This window comes from Magnolia sinica, chromosome 3 (assembly GCF_029962835.1).
Source record: "Magnolia sinica isolate HGM2019 chromosome 3, MsV1, whole genome shotgun sequence".
Lineage (NCBI taxonomy): Eukaryota > Viridiplantae > Streptophyta > Magnoliopsida > Magnoliales > Magnoliaceae > Magnolia > Magnolia sinica.
Window position 1 is genome coordinate 1,249,283 of NC_080575.1, and position 12,331 is coordinate 1,261,613.

The window sequence follows — 12,331 nt, forward strand, 5'->3', positions numbered from 1 at the left end:
CAGGCCCAGATTACGGGAGCCAGCCAGCAAATTGTTCAGGCCCAATAAATAAATTTTCTGGGCCTTATCTTAAGCATTTCGTTAGGCAAGTAACTTAGCCCAGTGAGCCGGATGGAGTGAGTATTTGCTTGGTGGGACAAAGCAACTCAGCCCGATAGGGCGAACCGGCCATGGACTCGGGCTGTACTTACCTCATCTGATTGGCTTGGCTAGCCAAAAATGCTTACCCAAATCCATCCCATTGGTCCAGCTTACACAAAAAATCAAGCCCAATAAGCGAAGATTCTTGACCTGAGCTCGTTAGGCCCGATAAATCCAGCCCAATATATTCAACGCTGATAGGATGGGTTCTCGCATGGTGGGTCAGATCTGGCCCAAGAAGGTTCATCTCACATCCAAGCCATCTGTAGACTCCGGCAGCACTTAGCTCAACGGATAGCTGGGCTGGCTTGAAAGTGACCCATCTGGCCCACTTTATTCGAGATTTGGATTGAGCCAGGAAGTCATCAGTTGGGTCCAGGATAACTAATTAACAGATCTCTATTGTTAATAACATACTACCTTCTGATACCCGATATAGTACAACCGAGCCTCAATTGTCTCGGATAAGTGATGTAGAGCGGATCGCGGACACTTTCATGTCCAAGATGGACTAGAGAAGGCTGGATCGGAGGTAGAAGTGATCAAGACCGTCATAATCCTAAAACAGGCATATCTCACAAACCGGAATGACTATCATATATGATTTTCAGGTAAGAGAAGCTACTTTAGCCAACCAACCCCACTACACCAGGTTGACCATGCCAGATTTGCGAGATTCCATCAGATCAATGGTCCAAAATCCTTTTTTATTTTGTTTTTACTATTTATAACAAGTTTTAGTTCTATCATAAATTTGGATCCTTTTAGCTTTAGGAGTCATGCCAAACATGAAAATGGATTTGAAAAACGAGGAGAATAGCATGGTTAGGCCAAATTGGACGCTTATTATTTTTTGGTCCAAAACCATGAAGTCTAGTAGAAATCATGACCATATATAAATAATAAGTTTACTTCACTGACAAATTTTTGGGAGTTTGAGTTGGAGTTTGATTCCAAGACTTTTCGTATGTTTGCTATCATTATTCAAAGGATTGTAAATTCGTTTTTATCATCAACCAATCTATTTTCGAATTTATTTGAATTATTTCTAATTTTCTATTTTCCCTCATAGATTGGAGGAATCGTCCAGAAAAGTTCAGTGGATTCGGAGTAATTATCCCCTTGAGGAAGATGTCAATAAGTCGGGCAAATTAACCCGGGACTCGAGCCAGCACATGGAACTCTAAAAACCACACTCCTAAACAAGAAGACAATGACCATGATGAACAAGAAAGATCCAAGAACCTGAAATCGAAGGAGAGATACCGCCTATCACGAAAAGATAGGCGTCGAGCTTGAGAGCCAAAGAACAGCGAAGGCCATGAAGAACAAAAGAGCAAAAAGCACACTTATATATGGCTCATTCATACTTGTTAGCCTCTGTGATTATTAATTATAGTATGGAAGGATACTGTAGACGGTCTGGGCCACGGTTAGACCCAGAAGGAAAACGGCTGCGATGAGGGAGATAACAGCCCATGGGCTCCTGAAGTAGGTGTGTATGAGGTTGGCCCGCCATTTGTTCCATTGCTTCTTGCAGTAGTCATTCACCTTCCGTTGCACATCATCCAGGTTACCATCTGGTTCGAGCGTAGCATCCTTGGTCAGCGAATTGAAGAGCTTCGCTGCATCTTTATCACTCCCTAAAGCATTCTGGATGATGCCTTTGGAGTGGAGAAGGCTCACGTCTTTCCCTGTATCAATAAGGTTATCCATGAAACAGACATATGATGTTACTTCATTCCCAGCCCCCACATGAAGCCGCTCGAAGGCCATTAGGTTGAGGAATGTGGATTCGGTAGTGTCGTCGACGACTACGACAGGGAGCCTGAGGATTCCATCACGGAATTTGACGTCTTTGAGGCTCTGGGTCTTGCTTTTCTTGAACCGAATGCCGGCCTCGTAGAGCTCCCAGGCAGACCGAACGATCTCGCCTGTGCTTGGGTGAGTCGGAAATGATGGAAGGGAAGGGATGGGTGGGGTCGACGAACTGGGCCGGGGATGTCGGATCTGAAGCATGCTCTTCCTGACCACGTCTAATACATGGAGACCTAGACCCATCTTCATGGGTTTTGCGTTTAAGATGCAGAACTTCAGTATCAGCTTGTGTATGAACTCTTCATTCTGCATGGAGTTCAACAAACAAAAGATGTATTAGGAGTTTTTTTTTTTTTTTTTTTTTTTTTTAAACCCTCGTTTGTGATATCGCTCACTCAATTACGGTGGGGCCCACATGGATGCATAGTAGGATGATTGGATGTGGTTCTGGTAAGTCAGGTATATATTAAAGGTTGTAAACTAGTGTTTGGATTTTCGGTTTTGCACAATTGAGGGTAATGTGGAGCCCACGGTGCAATGATCTAGACAGTTGTCGATAGGATTTCAGCAAATTACGCAACGGTTCAGATTGACACTCGAAGATGGCCGAATTTTATACAGCTAGGATCTTCCTGTCTGGGAAAATTTTGGTGCACGGGCCATCAACGGTGAGGCCCATCCGATCATGGGGATTTTTGGCGCAAAGGGCTTCCAAAGCGCAGCTTATCAGATCAACGGGTTAGATAATTTAACCATGTGCCCTACTTGTACAAAAAATCAAACCAACCTAACAATTCTAGCCATCCAATTTGCAATGTCAAACATGGACTTTCTGCCACTTCTTGGACTCTGATCATCCTTTGAAGGCCAATCAGACTAGTAGAATCATTTCTGGTATGGTCTTCCATCAATGTGGGGCCCACCGAACAGATTGTCAGGATCAACAGATGGACTTTGGGCCATTTAGTAGACTTCTTATCATCATTTTGAAGGAAAATCAGACTACGAGTATCACTTTTCGTATGGTCTTCCATCAATGTGAGACCCACAAAACAGATGATCAGGATCATCTAACCATGAAAAAAAATTATAAAAAACAAAAAAGAAGTCTCACATTGTCTTCTCCTTTTTCAACGGCAATCAACTTCTCCAGCACGAGCAGAGGAATCTGGTTTTCAATCATCAGCATATCTCTTCTGATAAAAGGCATGTTATGGACCTTGCCATGGTAGCTGAAAATGGGGTCGCTGAAAGCATAGTTGTCGGTCATCCCATGGGCCTTGTACAACATCTCCAGCATGAAGCACCCATCCAAAATCATCAGCTGCAGGAACTTCTCACTATCCCTCCATTCCTCGTCGAGTTGCTCGTAGGAGTCCATCAACTGCTGCACCACTTTCGCCAATGCATCCCTGTAAATGTCAATGGGCTTGTCCGTTCTCTTGAGGAAGTGAACAAGTGCTCTGCGCTTGTGCTCCTCCATCGGTTTCAGGTGGGCCTCACCGTGATGGATGGGCCCAAAAGAGATCACCTGAGGCTTGTAGGCCTTGCGGTTGAGATCCGCGCACCACGTCGGTATTCTGTAAATGGAACGCTTCTTCCACATCTCCTCTTCATCGGAGAGACTCATACGTTCGACCTCCTCCCTAACATCAACAGCCCAGCTCTTGTTTTCCATTGTTTCTTGCTTTCAATCACCTTTGCGTGGGAATTCGAGTCCCTGTTCTGTTCTTCTTATTGTGGTCGTTGTTGTTGTGGTGGTTCTTTTCTTTCGGAAGTGGTCCGCGTTATGGTTGTTATTATTCTTTTCTTCTTCTCGGTATTGCTATTGTTGTTGTTCTTTTCTTCTTCAAGTCTATGTTGTTGCCTTTTTGTTCTATTCCTTAGAAAGTCACTTTATTTTCTCACCGAAAGTAAAGTTCAGATCATTCCCAGCGGACCAGAAAGTTACCATCCATTGAATGCTTACTGCCAAGACTTTAGAGCATCGCCCAACCTCGAGGGCCTGTAAGTTCTGGCCAATTACATTAACATATTCCCGTGCAGAGTTTCACCCCGTGATCTCAAAGAACTAAGGTCAGGTGAAGGAATTTGTAATCATCGCACATTTTTATGGTATCATCATGATATCTCAAAAACCTAAGGATATATTGCTCGCAGGCCCATGGCATTTGAACACTTCTTTCACCCTAATACTATGTCAAACAACCACTTACTCTAAAAGCTCGAGACATTAGAGGATGGTGTATCAATGTATGCCAAGAGACTTTAACGTTGCCAGCTAATGGCTGTAAATGAGTAATGATTATTTACGCTTGTGATTACAATGGCAATTCTACTACATTGTTTGTTTATTAGAAGTAAAACTATAATGAGAGCATTTTGAGCATTTTTATTAGCAGTAAAACCATAATCCACTCATCAGGTGTGCTACGGGCAAATGGCTAATCCACTCATCAGGTGTGCTATGTGTACATTAAGCCAATACATTACTTTTTTTGCATCTAGACCTACCCAATAAATGTTGATTGAGTGCCTTCAATCTTATGCAGATAAATGATTTTTAATTTATCGACAGCTTCGATCAGATCGAGAATCTCTGAATAGGTTCTGTTAATTTGATTGATCGATTGTCAGGGCTGGATCGATGAAGATAATTCGAAAATATCAATTTCCTCTTTAGACACTTTTGAGTCGAATCGAACATGTGGTGTTGATCGATCGAAGATCATCGATCAGAGTCAGATCAATTGATGGTTCAATTGACAGTCTGCATCGTGCAATTTTGTACAAGTGTGTTGTTTTGTTTCTAATTCTATAACTGAGTTATATAAACCATATTTATGTGAGATTAGGATTAATAAAAATAATAAATGGTGCAAAATATGAGATCTTGTGAGTGAGAGGATTTTGAAAGAATAAAAATTGAGTTTTCAAATCTGTAAGTTGTATATCTCTATTAACTTTCTGTTTGTAGAGGATTCGTTCTCGTTTGGTGATTATTATTTTTTTAGTTTTTCTATTGCATGTTTGATTTGTTCTAAGGTCGCTTTTACGCCTTACCCATGGCGGTTGCACATAACAATATATAAATTAGCCTGAATTTTAACGCACAACAATCCACTCATGTTCAGAAACAGCCCACATCTAATGGATAGTAGTCCAAATATCAAGGGGTTTTGATCGTCCAATCTGGGAGATTTGACGTGCTTCGCTTATCCACAAGGAGGGCCATCGTATCAACAGTTTGGATGACTGAACCATGGACCCCACATGTGGAAAATCCAATGTGTCTGCTGACTGTAGGATTGCTGATGAACAGGACCATATAATTCCCCATCTAGATGCTCGAGGGTAAAGAGAAAGGTAAAATGCTTATATTCTTATTAAATGAAAAAGGAAAAGAATGTATAAATAACGGAAAAATGATCCAGTGGTCCTAGTTGCATTGGGACACATAGACATCCGAACCATTGATCTACACTGTTCATTAGGTCCAACATAATTCACGGGGGATCATGCAAATATCACACATATGTGAAGGGGAAAAAAATCATTTGATCAATGACCTTGACGTGCACTGCAGAAAAAAAGCCCAAACCAAAAATAGATCATTGGATCATCTGATAGGCACAAAAAGATAGATTGGATCATCTGATCAGCACGATTTTAGTCCATGAAATGTAATCTGGACCTTGCATTGAGACACGTAGACAGTCCAATCTATCGACCGCTCTCAGAGAAGTCAACCGACTTATCCAGCTAACTCGATGAGTTGAGTTAAGCCATATTGAGTCAACTCATCTTTCCTCCTCCCTCAATAGTATCCGTTGGATTAAGCCGTATTGAGTCAATTCATCCCTTCCTCCATCTCTGAGTCGACTGAGCTATCCAGCTGACTCGATGAGTCGAGTTAAGCTGTATTGAGTCAACTCATCCCTCCTTTCATCCCCGAGTTATCCAGCTGACTCGATGAGTTGAGTTAAGACGTAATGAGTCAACTCATCCCTCCCTCGGAGAAACTTGCAGGCCAGTGAGTTGAGTTAAGCCATATTGAGTCAACTCATCTTTCCTTCTCCCTCAATATGATCCGTTGGATTAAGCCATATTGAGTCAATTCATCCCTTCATCTCTGAGTCGACTGAGCTATCCAGCTGACTCGATGAGTCGAGTTAAGCTGTATTGAGTCAACTCATCCCTCCTTTCATCCCCGAGTTATCCAGCTGACTCGATGAGTTGAGTTATGACGTAATGAGTCAACTCATCCCTCCCTCGGAGAAACTTGCAGGCCGGTGACTCAGTCCAGTTAACCCGAGTCATATTGAGTTGACCAAGTTGTCCAGCTGACTCGATTAGTGTCTGAGTCACACTCGTCAGTAACTGAGGAACTAAGCTCGAAACCTTGTCAACTCGAAATGACTCGTCCAAGAGAGGCTCAGCTCAAAATTTCATCGACTTGAGTTGACTCATCCAAGTTTCGAGTCATGTCACCGAGTTGTGCACAGTAGGACCGGAACATGCCAATGGGTCATGCATATGAGATCCAGGCCGTCCATCAAGCTGACAGATTATGAGGCTGATACGATCAAAAGGTGGGCAACAAATGTACATCGAACATGGACCATGGGTCACTTTCATTAAACATTTAGTTTCACATGCAGCCCCACCTGATGACTAGACTGGTTAACCAACTGATGAAAAGCCCAGCTCTGACAAATGTGCATCAAGGGCACATGCTAGGAGAGTTCGTGAGAAGCCATCGTATCTCTGACAAGGTGGGGGAGAGTCCAATGTCTCTGCATCCTGAGGCAAATGTTGCACTGGGGCTTGAATACCTTTCTTGCAATCAAAGCAGTGAACCTAGGCTTATAAATTAAAAACCAGCGCCGAATCCTTGTAGTCTAGACTATGTTTGGTTGCACCAAATATCATAATATTTCATGATTAATCAGTTTAATTTGGTGCAACGTATCATAAAATTCTATGATATTTGGTGCAACCAAACACACCCTAATCAAGCAAAAGAAATTTCAGAAAGGTAGGAAGTGAAACTGAAACTAGAATGCATTATCCACACTATATCCAAGAAACAATCAACCTCATTGACTAGCCACAAGCCTTTGTATTGAGAAATCCAAACATCTATACCAATTCGCATTTATTTGAATAACCCTCACTTTCCAATGTCCTTAAGATGATTTTGACTAACCCAACTTTCCAATCACTCGGAGAAGAATTGTGGTAAGATGGTGTTGACAAATAACCGAGTAATATTATTGACAGATCATCAAATACAAACATATATTAAAGATCCTAAATAAATAATGATGATCAAATACAAACGGTTCTTTTATAAAAAAAGATATGGTCATGGGGTCGGAATAAAAATGCTTGATGCAATTCAGTTTATTCGTTTGTGCATGAGATTTCTACTCGCTTGAATGGAGGAACTTTCTGAGCAGTGGTGGTTCCGAGTCTTGATTGGGGAAGCCCAATGTTAGGAATCACTCAATGCAATTAGCTGATTCACCTTGTGTGCATGGAAAGGGGGAACAAATTCAAAAAATTGCACAATTTTCCCACATCCATCAACTTATCATCAACCGGTCGAGTTGAGTCGACAGGTTGAAACAACCAAAAATTATAAAGAGATTTAAACCAGAAATTCTGTGATTTTTTAAATATTAACCTGTCGAACTGAATTTTGACCAGTCGTTCAGATCCCGTCGACATGTTGAAATAGGCAAAAAACGTTCAGAGAAAATTCTAGAATTTCTGAAAATTCTCATTGAACTTTGACCTTCAACCATAATGGTCGATCAGTCAAACTATGCAAAGTGTGTTCGATCCTTCTTAGCTTCTTTTCTTCGATTTATCTTAGCCATTAATGAGTCTGTGACCCATTCTACATCATCATCATCACATCTCTTATCCAATAAAAGATGGAATAAGATTAGGAGATTTTCTTTTCTTTTTTTCTTTTTTTTAAGAAATAAAGATAAAAATGAATGTCTTTGGCTTGTGTAACTGGTCAGTTATCCCCATAAGCACCATTACATAAAAATCGATAAGTCATGCATTTTGGACAATACTCAGATCAAATGTTAAGATTGTTTTATGGTCAACACTTTGAACAACAATTTCATTATCTAGAATGAATCTCTTAGAACCAGACATGCTTGAGACCTAGTTACATTGTCCCCGTATGTTGGACTCGATCCAATTCTAACATACTATACTTTCGCTTTTGTTCAAGTTTCTTTTGGTCCAGTTGTGCTAAAAATGCATCTGTGGCCTACACTGCATCAACTAATGATGTAGGACGTAAATTAAGTATATTTCTAACACACATAAACCGAAAGAAGCTCAAGGAAATTTCGACAAATTTCAGCATAGTTCGATTGGTCGATATAACTAGTCGAAAGGTCAAAATTCCGCAAGAAATTCTAGATTGCTTGTTGGTTGATTTCTGTCTGTTTAGACAAGCCAAAATATTACGGTGGTTCGAAATATTGTTCTATATTGCTTGCTGGCTAATTTTTGTCTGTTTAAATAGGTTGATAGATCTCACCAACATGTCGAAATCTAGTTCAACAGGTCTACAAGTCGAAAATCAGACAATTTGTGGTTTAAATCTCTAGACACTTTTTATTGTTTTAACCCATCAACTCGACAGGTGGATGACAAGTCAATAAATAGCAGAATTTTGCATGATTTTTTTAATTTATTTTCTAGTTTGATTAGAACTCTTTTTATTAAGTTTTAAGGTTTGTTTAGGGTTATTTAAGAATATTAAACTCCTTTTTTTTCATTATGATTCATTCAATAAATCAATTCCTTAGAGATTTTCTTCTTTTTTCTCGTGGATTCAAGAAAGCTCTTGTGAATTCAAGAAAGCCTTGTGGATTTAAGGTAGTTATCCATCAAGGAAGACAGTGATCGACCTCATCACGTTCCTCCCAACGTCAACTAAGAACCTGAAATGGAAGGAGAGATGCCTGTCTATGACAAAATGGATGGGCAGTGGGTTTGATAGCCAAAGAACTGCTAAAGCCACAAAGAAAGAGAGCAAAAAACACACGCATCCACGACAACTGGGTCATGCATTTTTAGCATGACTATGGCATGTGTTAAGGTAAAAATTCCTTTATATTTTATTGATAAGAGTATGAGGAAATACAAACTATATTCAGAAGATTCCTAATTTAAAATCAGGTTTACCTCATCTAATTAACAAATCCTAATAGAAAATTACAGATATAGAAATCTAAATTACAGATTAACAATCTAATAGTATTGAAGAATAGAGTAGACAGTCTGAAGCACAGTAAGGACCAGAAGGAAAACGGCAGCGATGAGGGAGAGAGCAGCCCATGGACTCCTGAAGTAAGTATGTATGAGGTTGGCCCGCCATTCGTTCCATTGCTTCTTGCAGTAGTCGTTCACCTTCCTTTGCACATCTTCCAGGTTACCATCTGGTTCGAGCGTGGCGTCCTTAGAGAGTTCATTGAAGAGCTTCGCTGCAGCTTTATCGCTCCCTATAGCATTCTGGATGATGCCTTTGGAGTGGAGAAGGCTGACATCTTTCTCTGAATCAATGAGGTTGTCCATGAAACAGACATATGACGTTACTTCATTACCAGCCCCCACATGAAGCCGCTCGAAAGCCATTAGATTGAGGAAGGTGGAACCAGTGGTGTCGTCGACGACTATGACAGGGAGCCTGAGGATTCCGTGACGGAACTTGATGTCTTTGAGGCTCTGGGTCTTGCTCTTCTTGAACCGAATGCCGGCCTCGTAGAGCTCCCAGGCGGACTGGATGATCTCGCCCGTGCTTGGGTGGGCGGGAAAGGATGGGAGAGAAGGGAAGGGTACCGGTGTGGTCGAAGAACTGGGCCGAGGATGTGGGATGTGAAGCATGCTCTTCCTGACTACGTCTAATACATGGAGGCCCAGGCCCATATTCGTGGCTTTTGCGTTGGAAGTGCAGAACTTCAGTATCAACTCGTGTATGTACTCTTCATTCTGCATGGAGTTCAACAAATAAAAGATGTATCAGGAGTTCTTCTTCTTCTTTTTTTCAATAACCCTCATCCGCAATTGAGGTACATCGCTCATGGATGCATGGTAGGATGATTGGTTGTTGCTCTGGTAGGTCAGGTATTAAAGGTTGTAAATTACCGTTTGGATTTTCGTTTTGCACAACTGAGGGTAATGTGGGGCCCACGGTTCGATGATACAAATAGTTGACAATATTGAAAAGCATCCGAAATTGGCAAATTAGATAAATCCAAACCCTTCGATAGGATGTCAGAAAATTACACAATGGTTCATATTGAAACTAAAAGAAAGCCGAATTTTATACAGCCAGGATCTTTTAATCTGACGGAATTTTGGTTCACGGGCCATACACAGTGAGGGGCATCAGATCAACGGTTTGGATAAGGATAATTTAACTAATAAAACTAACGTAACAATTCTAGCAATCCAATTTGCTGTCGAACATGAACTTTGGGCCACTTCTTAGACTTTTGATCTTGCTCTGAAGGCCAATCAGACTACTAGAATCACTTCTGGTATGGTCTTCCATCAATGTGGGGCCCACCAAACAGATGGTCATGAACATCAGACCATGAAAAAAAATTGGATCAATGGTTCGGATTGAACTTATACAAAAACCAAACAAACGTAACAAGTCTAGCCATCCAATCTGCCCTGTCAAACATGGACTTCGGGCCACTGATTAGATTTCTGATCATCATTTTTGAAGGCCAATCAGACTACTAGAATCACTTTTGGTATGGTCTTCCATCGATGTGGGACCCACCAAAAAGATGATCAAGATCACCATGATATAAATAAATAAGAAAATCTCACCTTGCCTCCTTTTTCAACAGCTATCAATTTCTCCAGCACCAGTAGAGGAACCTGGTTTTCAATCATCAGCATATCTCTCCTGATTAAAGGCATATTATAGAGTTTACCATGATTGCCGAAAATCGGGTCGTCGGAAGCGTAGTTGTTGGAGATCTCATCAGCCGAGCGCAAGATCTCGAGCATGAAACACCCATCTAAAATCATCAGCAGGAGGAACTTCTCACTATCCCTCCATTCCTCGTCAAGCTGCTCAAAAGAGTCCATCAGCTGCTGCAAGACTTCCTTCATTGCAGCCAAGTAATGCTTAATGGGCTTGTTTGTTCGCTTGAGTAAGTGAACGAGAGCCCTACGTTTGTGTTCTTCCATGGGTTTCAGGTGGGTCTCGCCATAATGGTAGGGCCCAAAAGAGACCACCTGAGGCATGTAAGCCTTGCGGTTGAGATCCGCGCACCACGTCGGTATCCTGTAAATGGAATGCTTCTTCCAGATCTCCTCTTCGTTGGAGATACTCATACGTTCGACCTCCTCCTTAACATTGACAACCCAGTTCTTGTATTCCATTGTTTCCATCTTTCAATCACCTTTACAGTGAGAATTCAAGTCCCTGTTCCGTTCTTTTTATTGTGGTCATTGTTGCTATTGTTGTTCTTTTCTTTGAGAAGTGGTAGTTGTTATTGTTCTTTTCTTCTTCTCGTTATTGCTATTGTTGTTCTTTTCTTTAGAAAGTGGTTATCTGAACTTTTATTTTCTCATTGACAGGACTCATCAGGTGTGCTGCAGATGTACATTGAGCTAATCCATTGCCTTCTGCATTGCGGACCCAGATGAAGAATACATCAGCCTGCATTTTTACGCACAATTATCCACTCAGGTACAGAATTCAATGGATAATGAGTCAAATATCAAAGGGTTATTTCCTCCCTTAGTTGATTCAGTCCAGTTTAAGTCTTATTGAGTTGACCGAGTTGTCCAGAGAGGACTCTCGGTTCCAACTGAGTCACACTCGTCAGAAGCCGAGGGGCTAAGCTTCAACAGGTTTGAGAACCATTCACAGGAGTTGGACCAAAACATGCCAATGGATCACACATATGAGATCCAGGTCATCCATCAAGCCGACAGATTATGAAGCCAATATAATCAATCAGATGGGTAGCAAATGTACATCGAACGTAGACCATAGGTCACTTTCATTAAACATTTAGTTTCACATACGGCCCCACTTGATGATGAGACTATCTAACTAATGAAAAGCCCAGCTCTCACACACGTGCATCAAGGGCACGTGCTGGGAGAGTCAGGAGAAGCCAGAGCATCTCTCATCCAATAAAGATGGGACAAAGTGAGTAGAATCCAATTTCTACATCTCTCAAGGCAAATGGTATTTGTACCATTGGGGTTTGGGTACTTTTCTTGCAATTAAACAAACAGTATCCAGGTTTCCTTGGAAATTAGAAACAATCACCAAATCGTTGTACTCTAGACTGTGTTTGGTTGC

General features: G+C 41.2%; 2 protein-coding genes across 2 annotated transcripts; both read right to left on the reverse strand.

Moving 5' to 3' along the window:
• Positions 1-1,448: 1,448 nt before the first annotated feature.
• LOC131241389 (UPF0481 protein At3g47200-like) lies at positions 1,449-3,731 on the reverse strand. The gene is made up of 2 exons (XM_058240203.1): positions 3,074-3,731; positions 1,449-2,265 (listed from the first exon to the last, which is right to left on the reverse strand). Exons 1-2 carry the CDS (start codon positions 3,635-3,637, stop codon positions 1,531-1,533), a joined length of 1,299 nt encoding a protein of 432 aa, XP_058096186.1. The 5' UTR covers positions 3,638-3,731; the 3' UTR covers positions 1,449-1,530.
• Positions 3,732-9,135: 5,404 nt separating this feature from the next.
• Positions 9,136-12,296, reverse strand: LOC131239221 (UPF0481 protein At3g47200-like). Its single transcript, XM_058236823.1, has 2 exons — positions 10,837-12,296; positions 9,136-9,984 (listed from the first exon to the last, which is right to left on the reverse strand). Exons 1-2 carry the CDS (start codon positions 11,404-11,406, stop codon positions 9,247-9,249), a joined length of 1,308 nt encoding a protein of 435 aa, XP_058092806.1. The 5' UTR covers positions 11,407-12,296; the 3' UTR covers positions 9,136-9,246.
• Between the last annotated feature and the right edge of the window lie 35 nt (positions 12,297-12,331).

Coding starts and splice junctions, on each gene's coding strand:
- LOC131241389 (XM_058240203.1), bottom strand. CDS start 3,637: ATGGAAAACAAGAGCTGGGCTGTTGATGTTAGGGAGGAGGTCGAACGT. Junction 2,266..3,073: donor TTGAAAAAGGAGAAGACAAT/GTGAGACTTCTT, acceptor AACTCCATGCAG/AATGAAGAGTTCATACACAA.
- LOC131239221 (XM_058236823.1), bottom strand. CDS start 11,406: ATGGAAACAATGGAATACAAGAACTGGGTTGTCAATGTTAAGGAGGAG. Junction 9,985..10,836: donor CTGTTGAAAAAGGAGGCAAG/GTGAGATTTTCT, acceptor AACTCCATGCAG/AATGAAGAGTACATACACGA.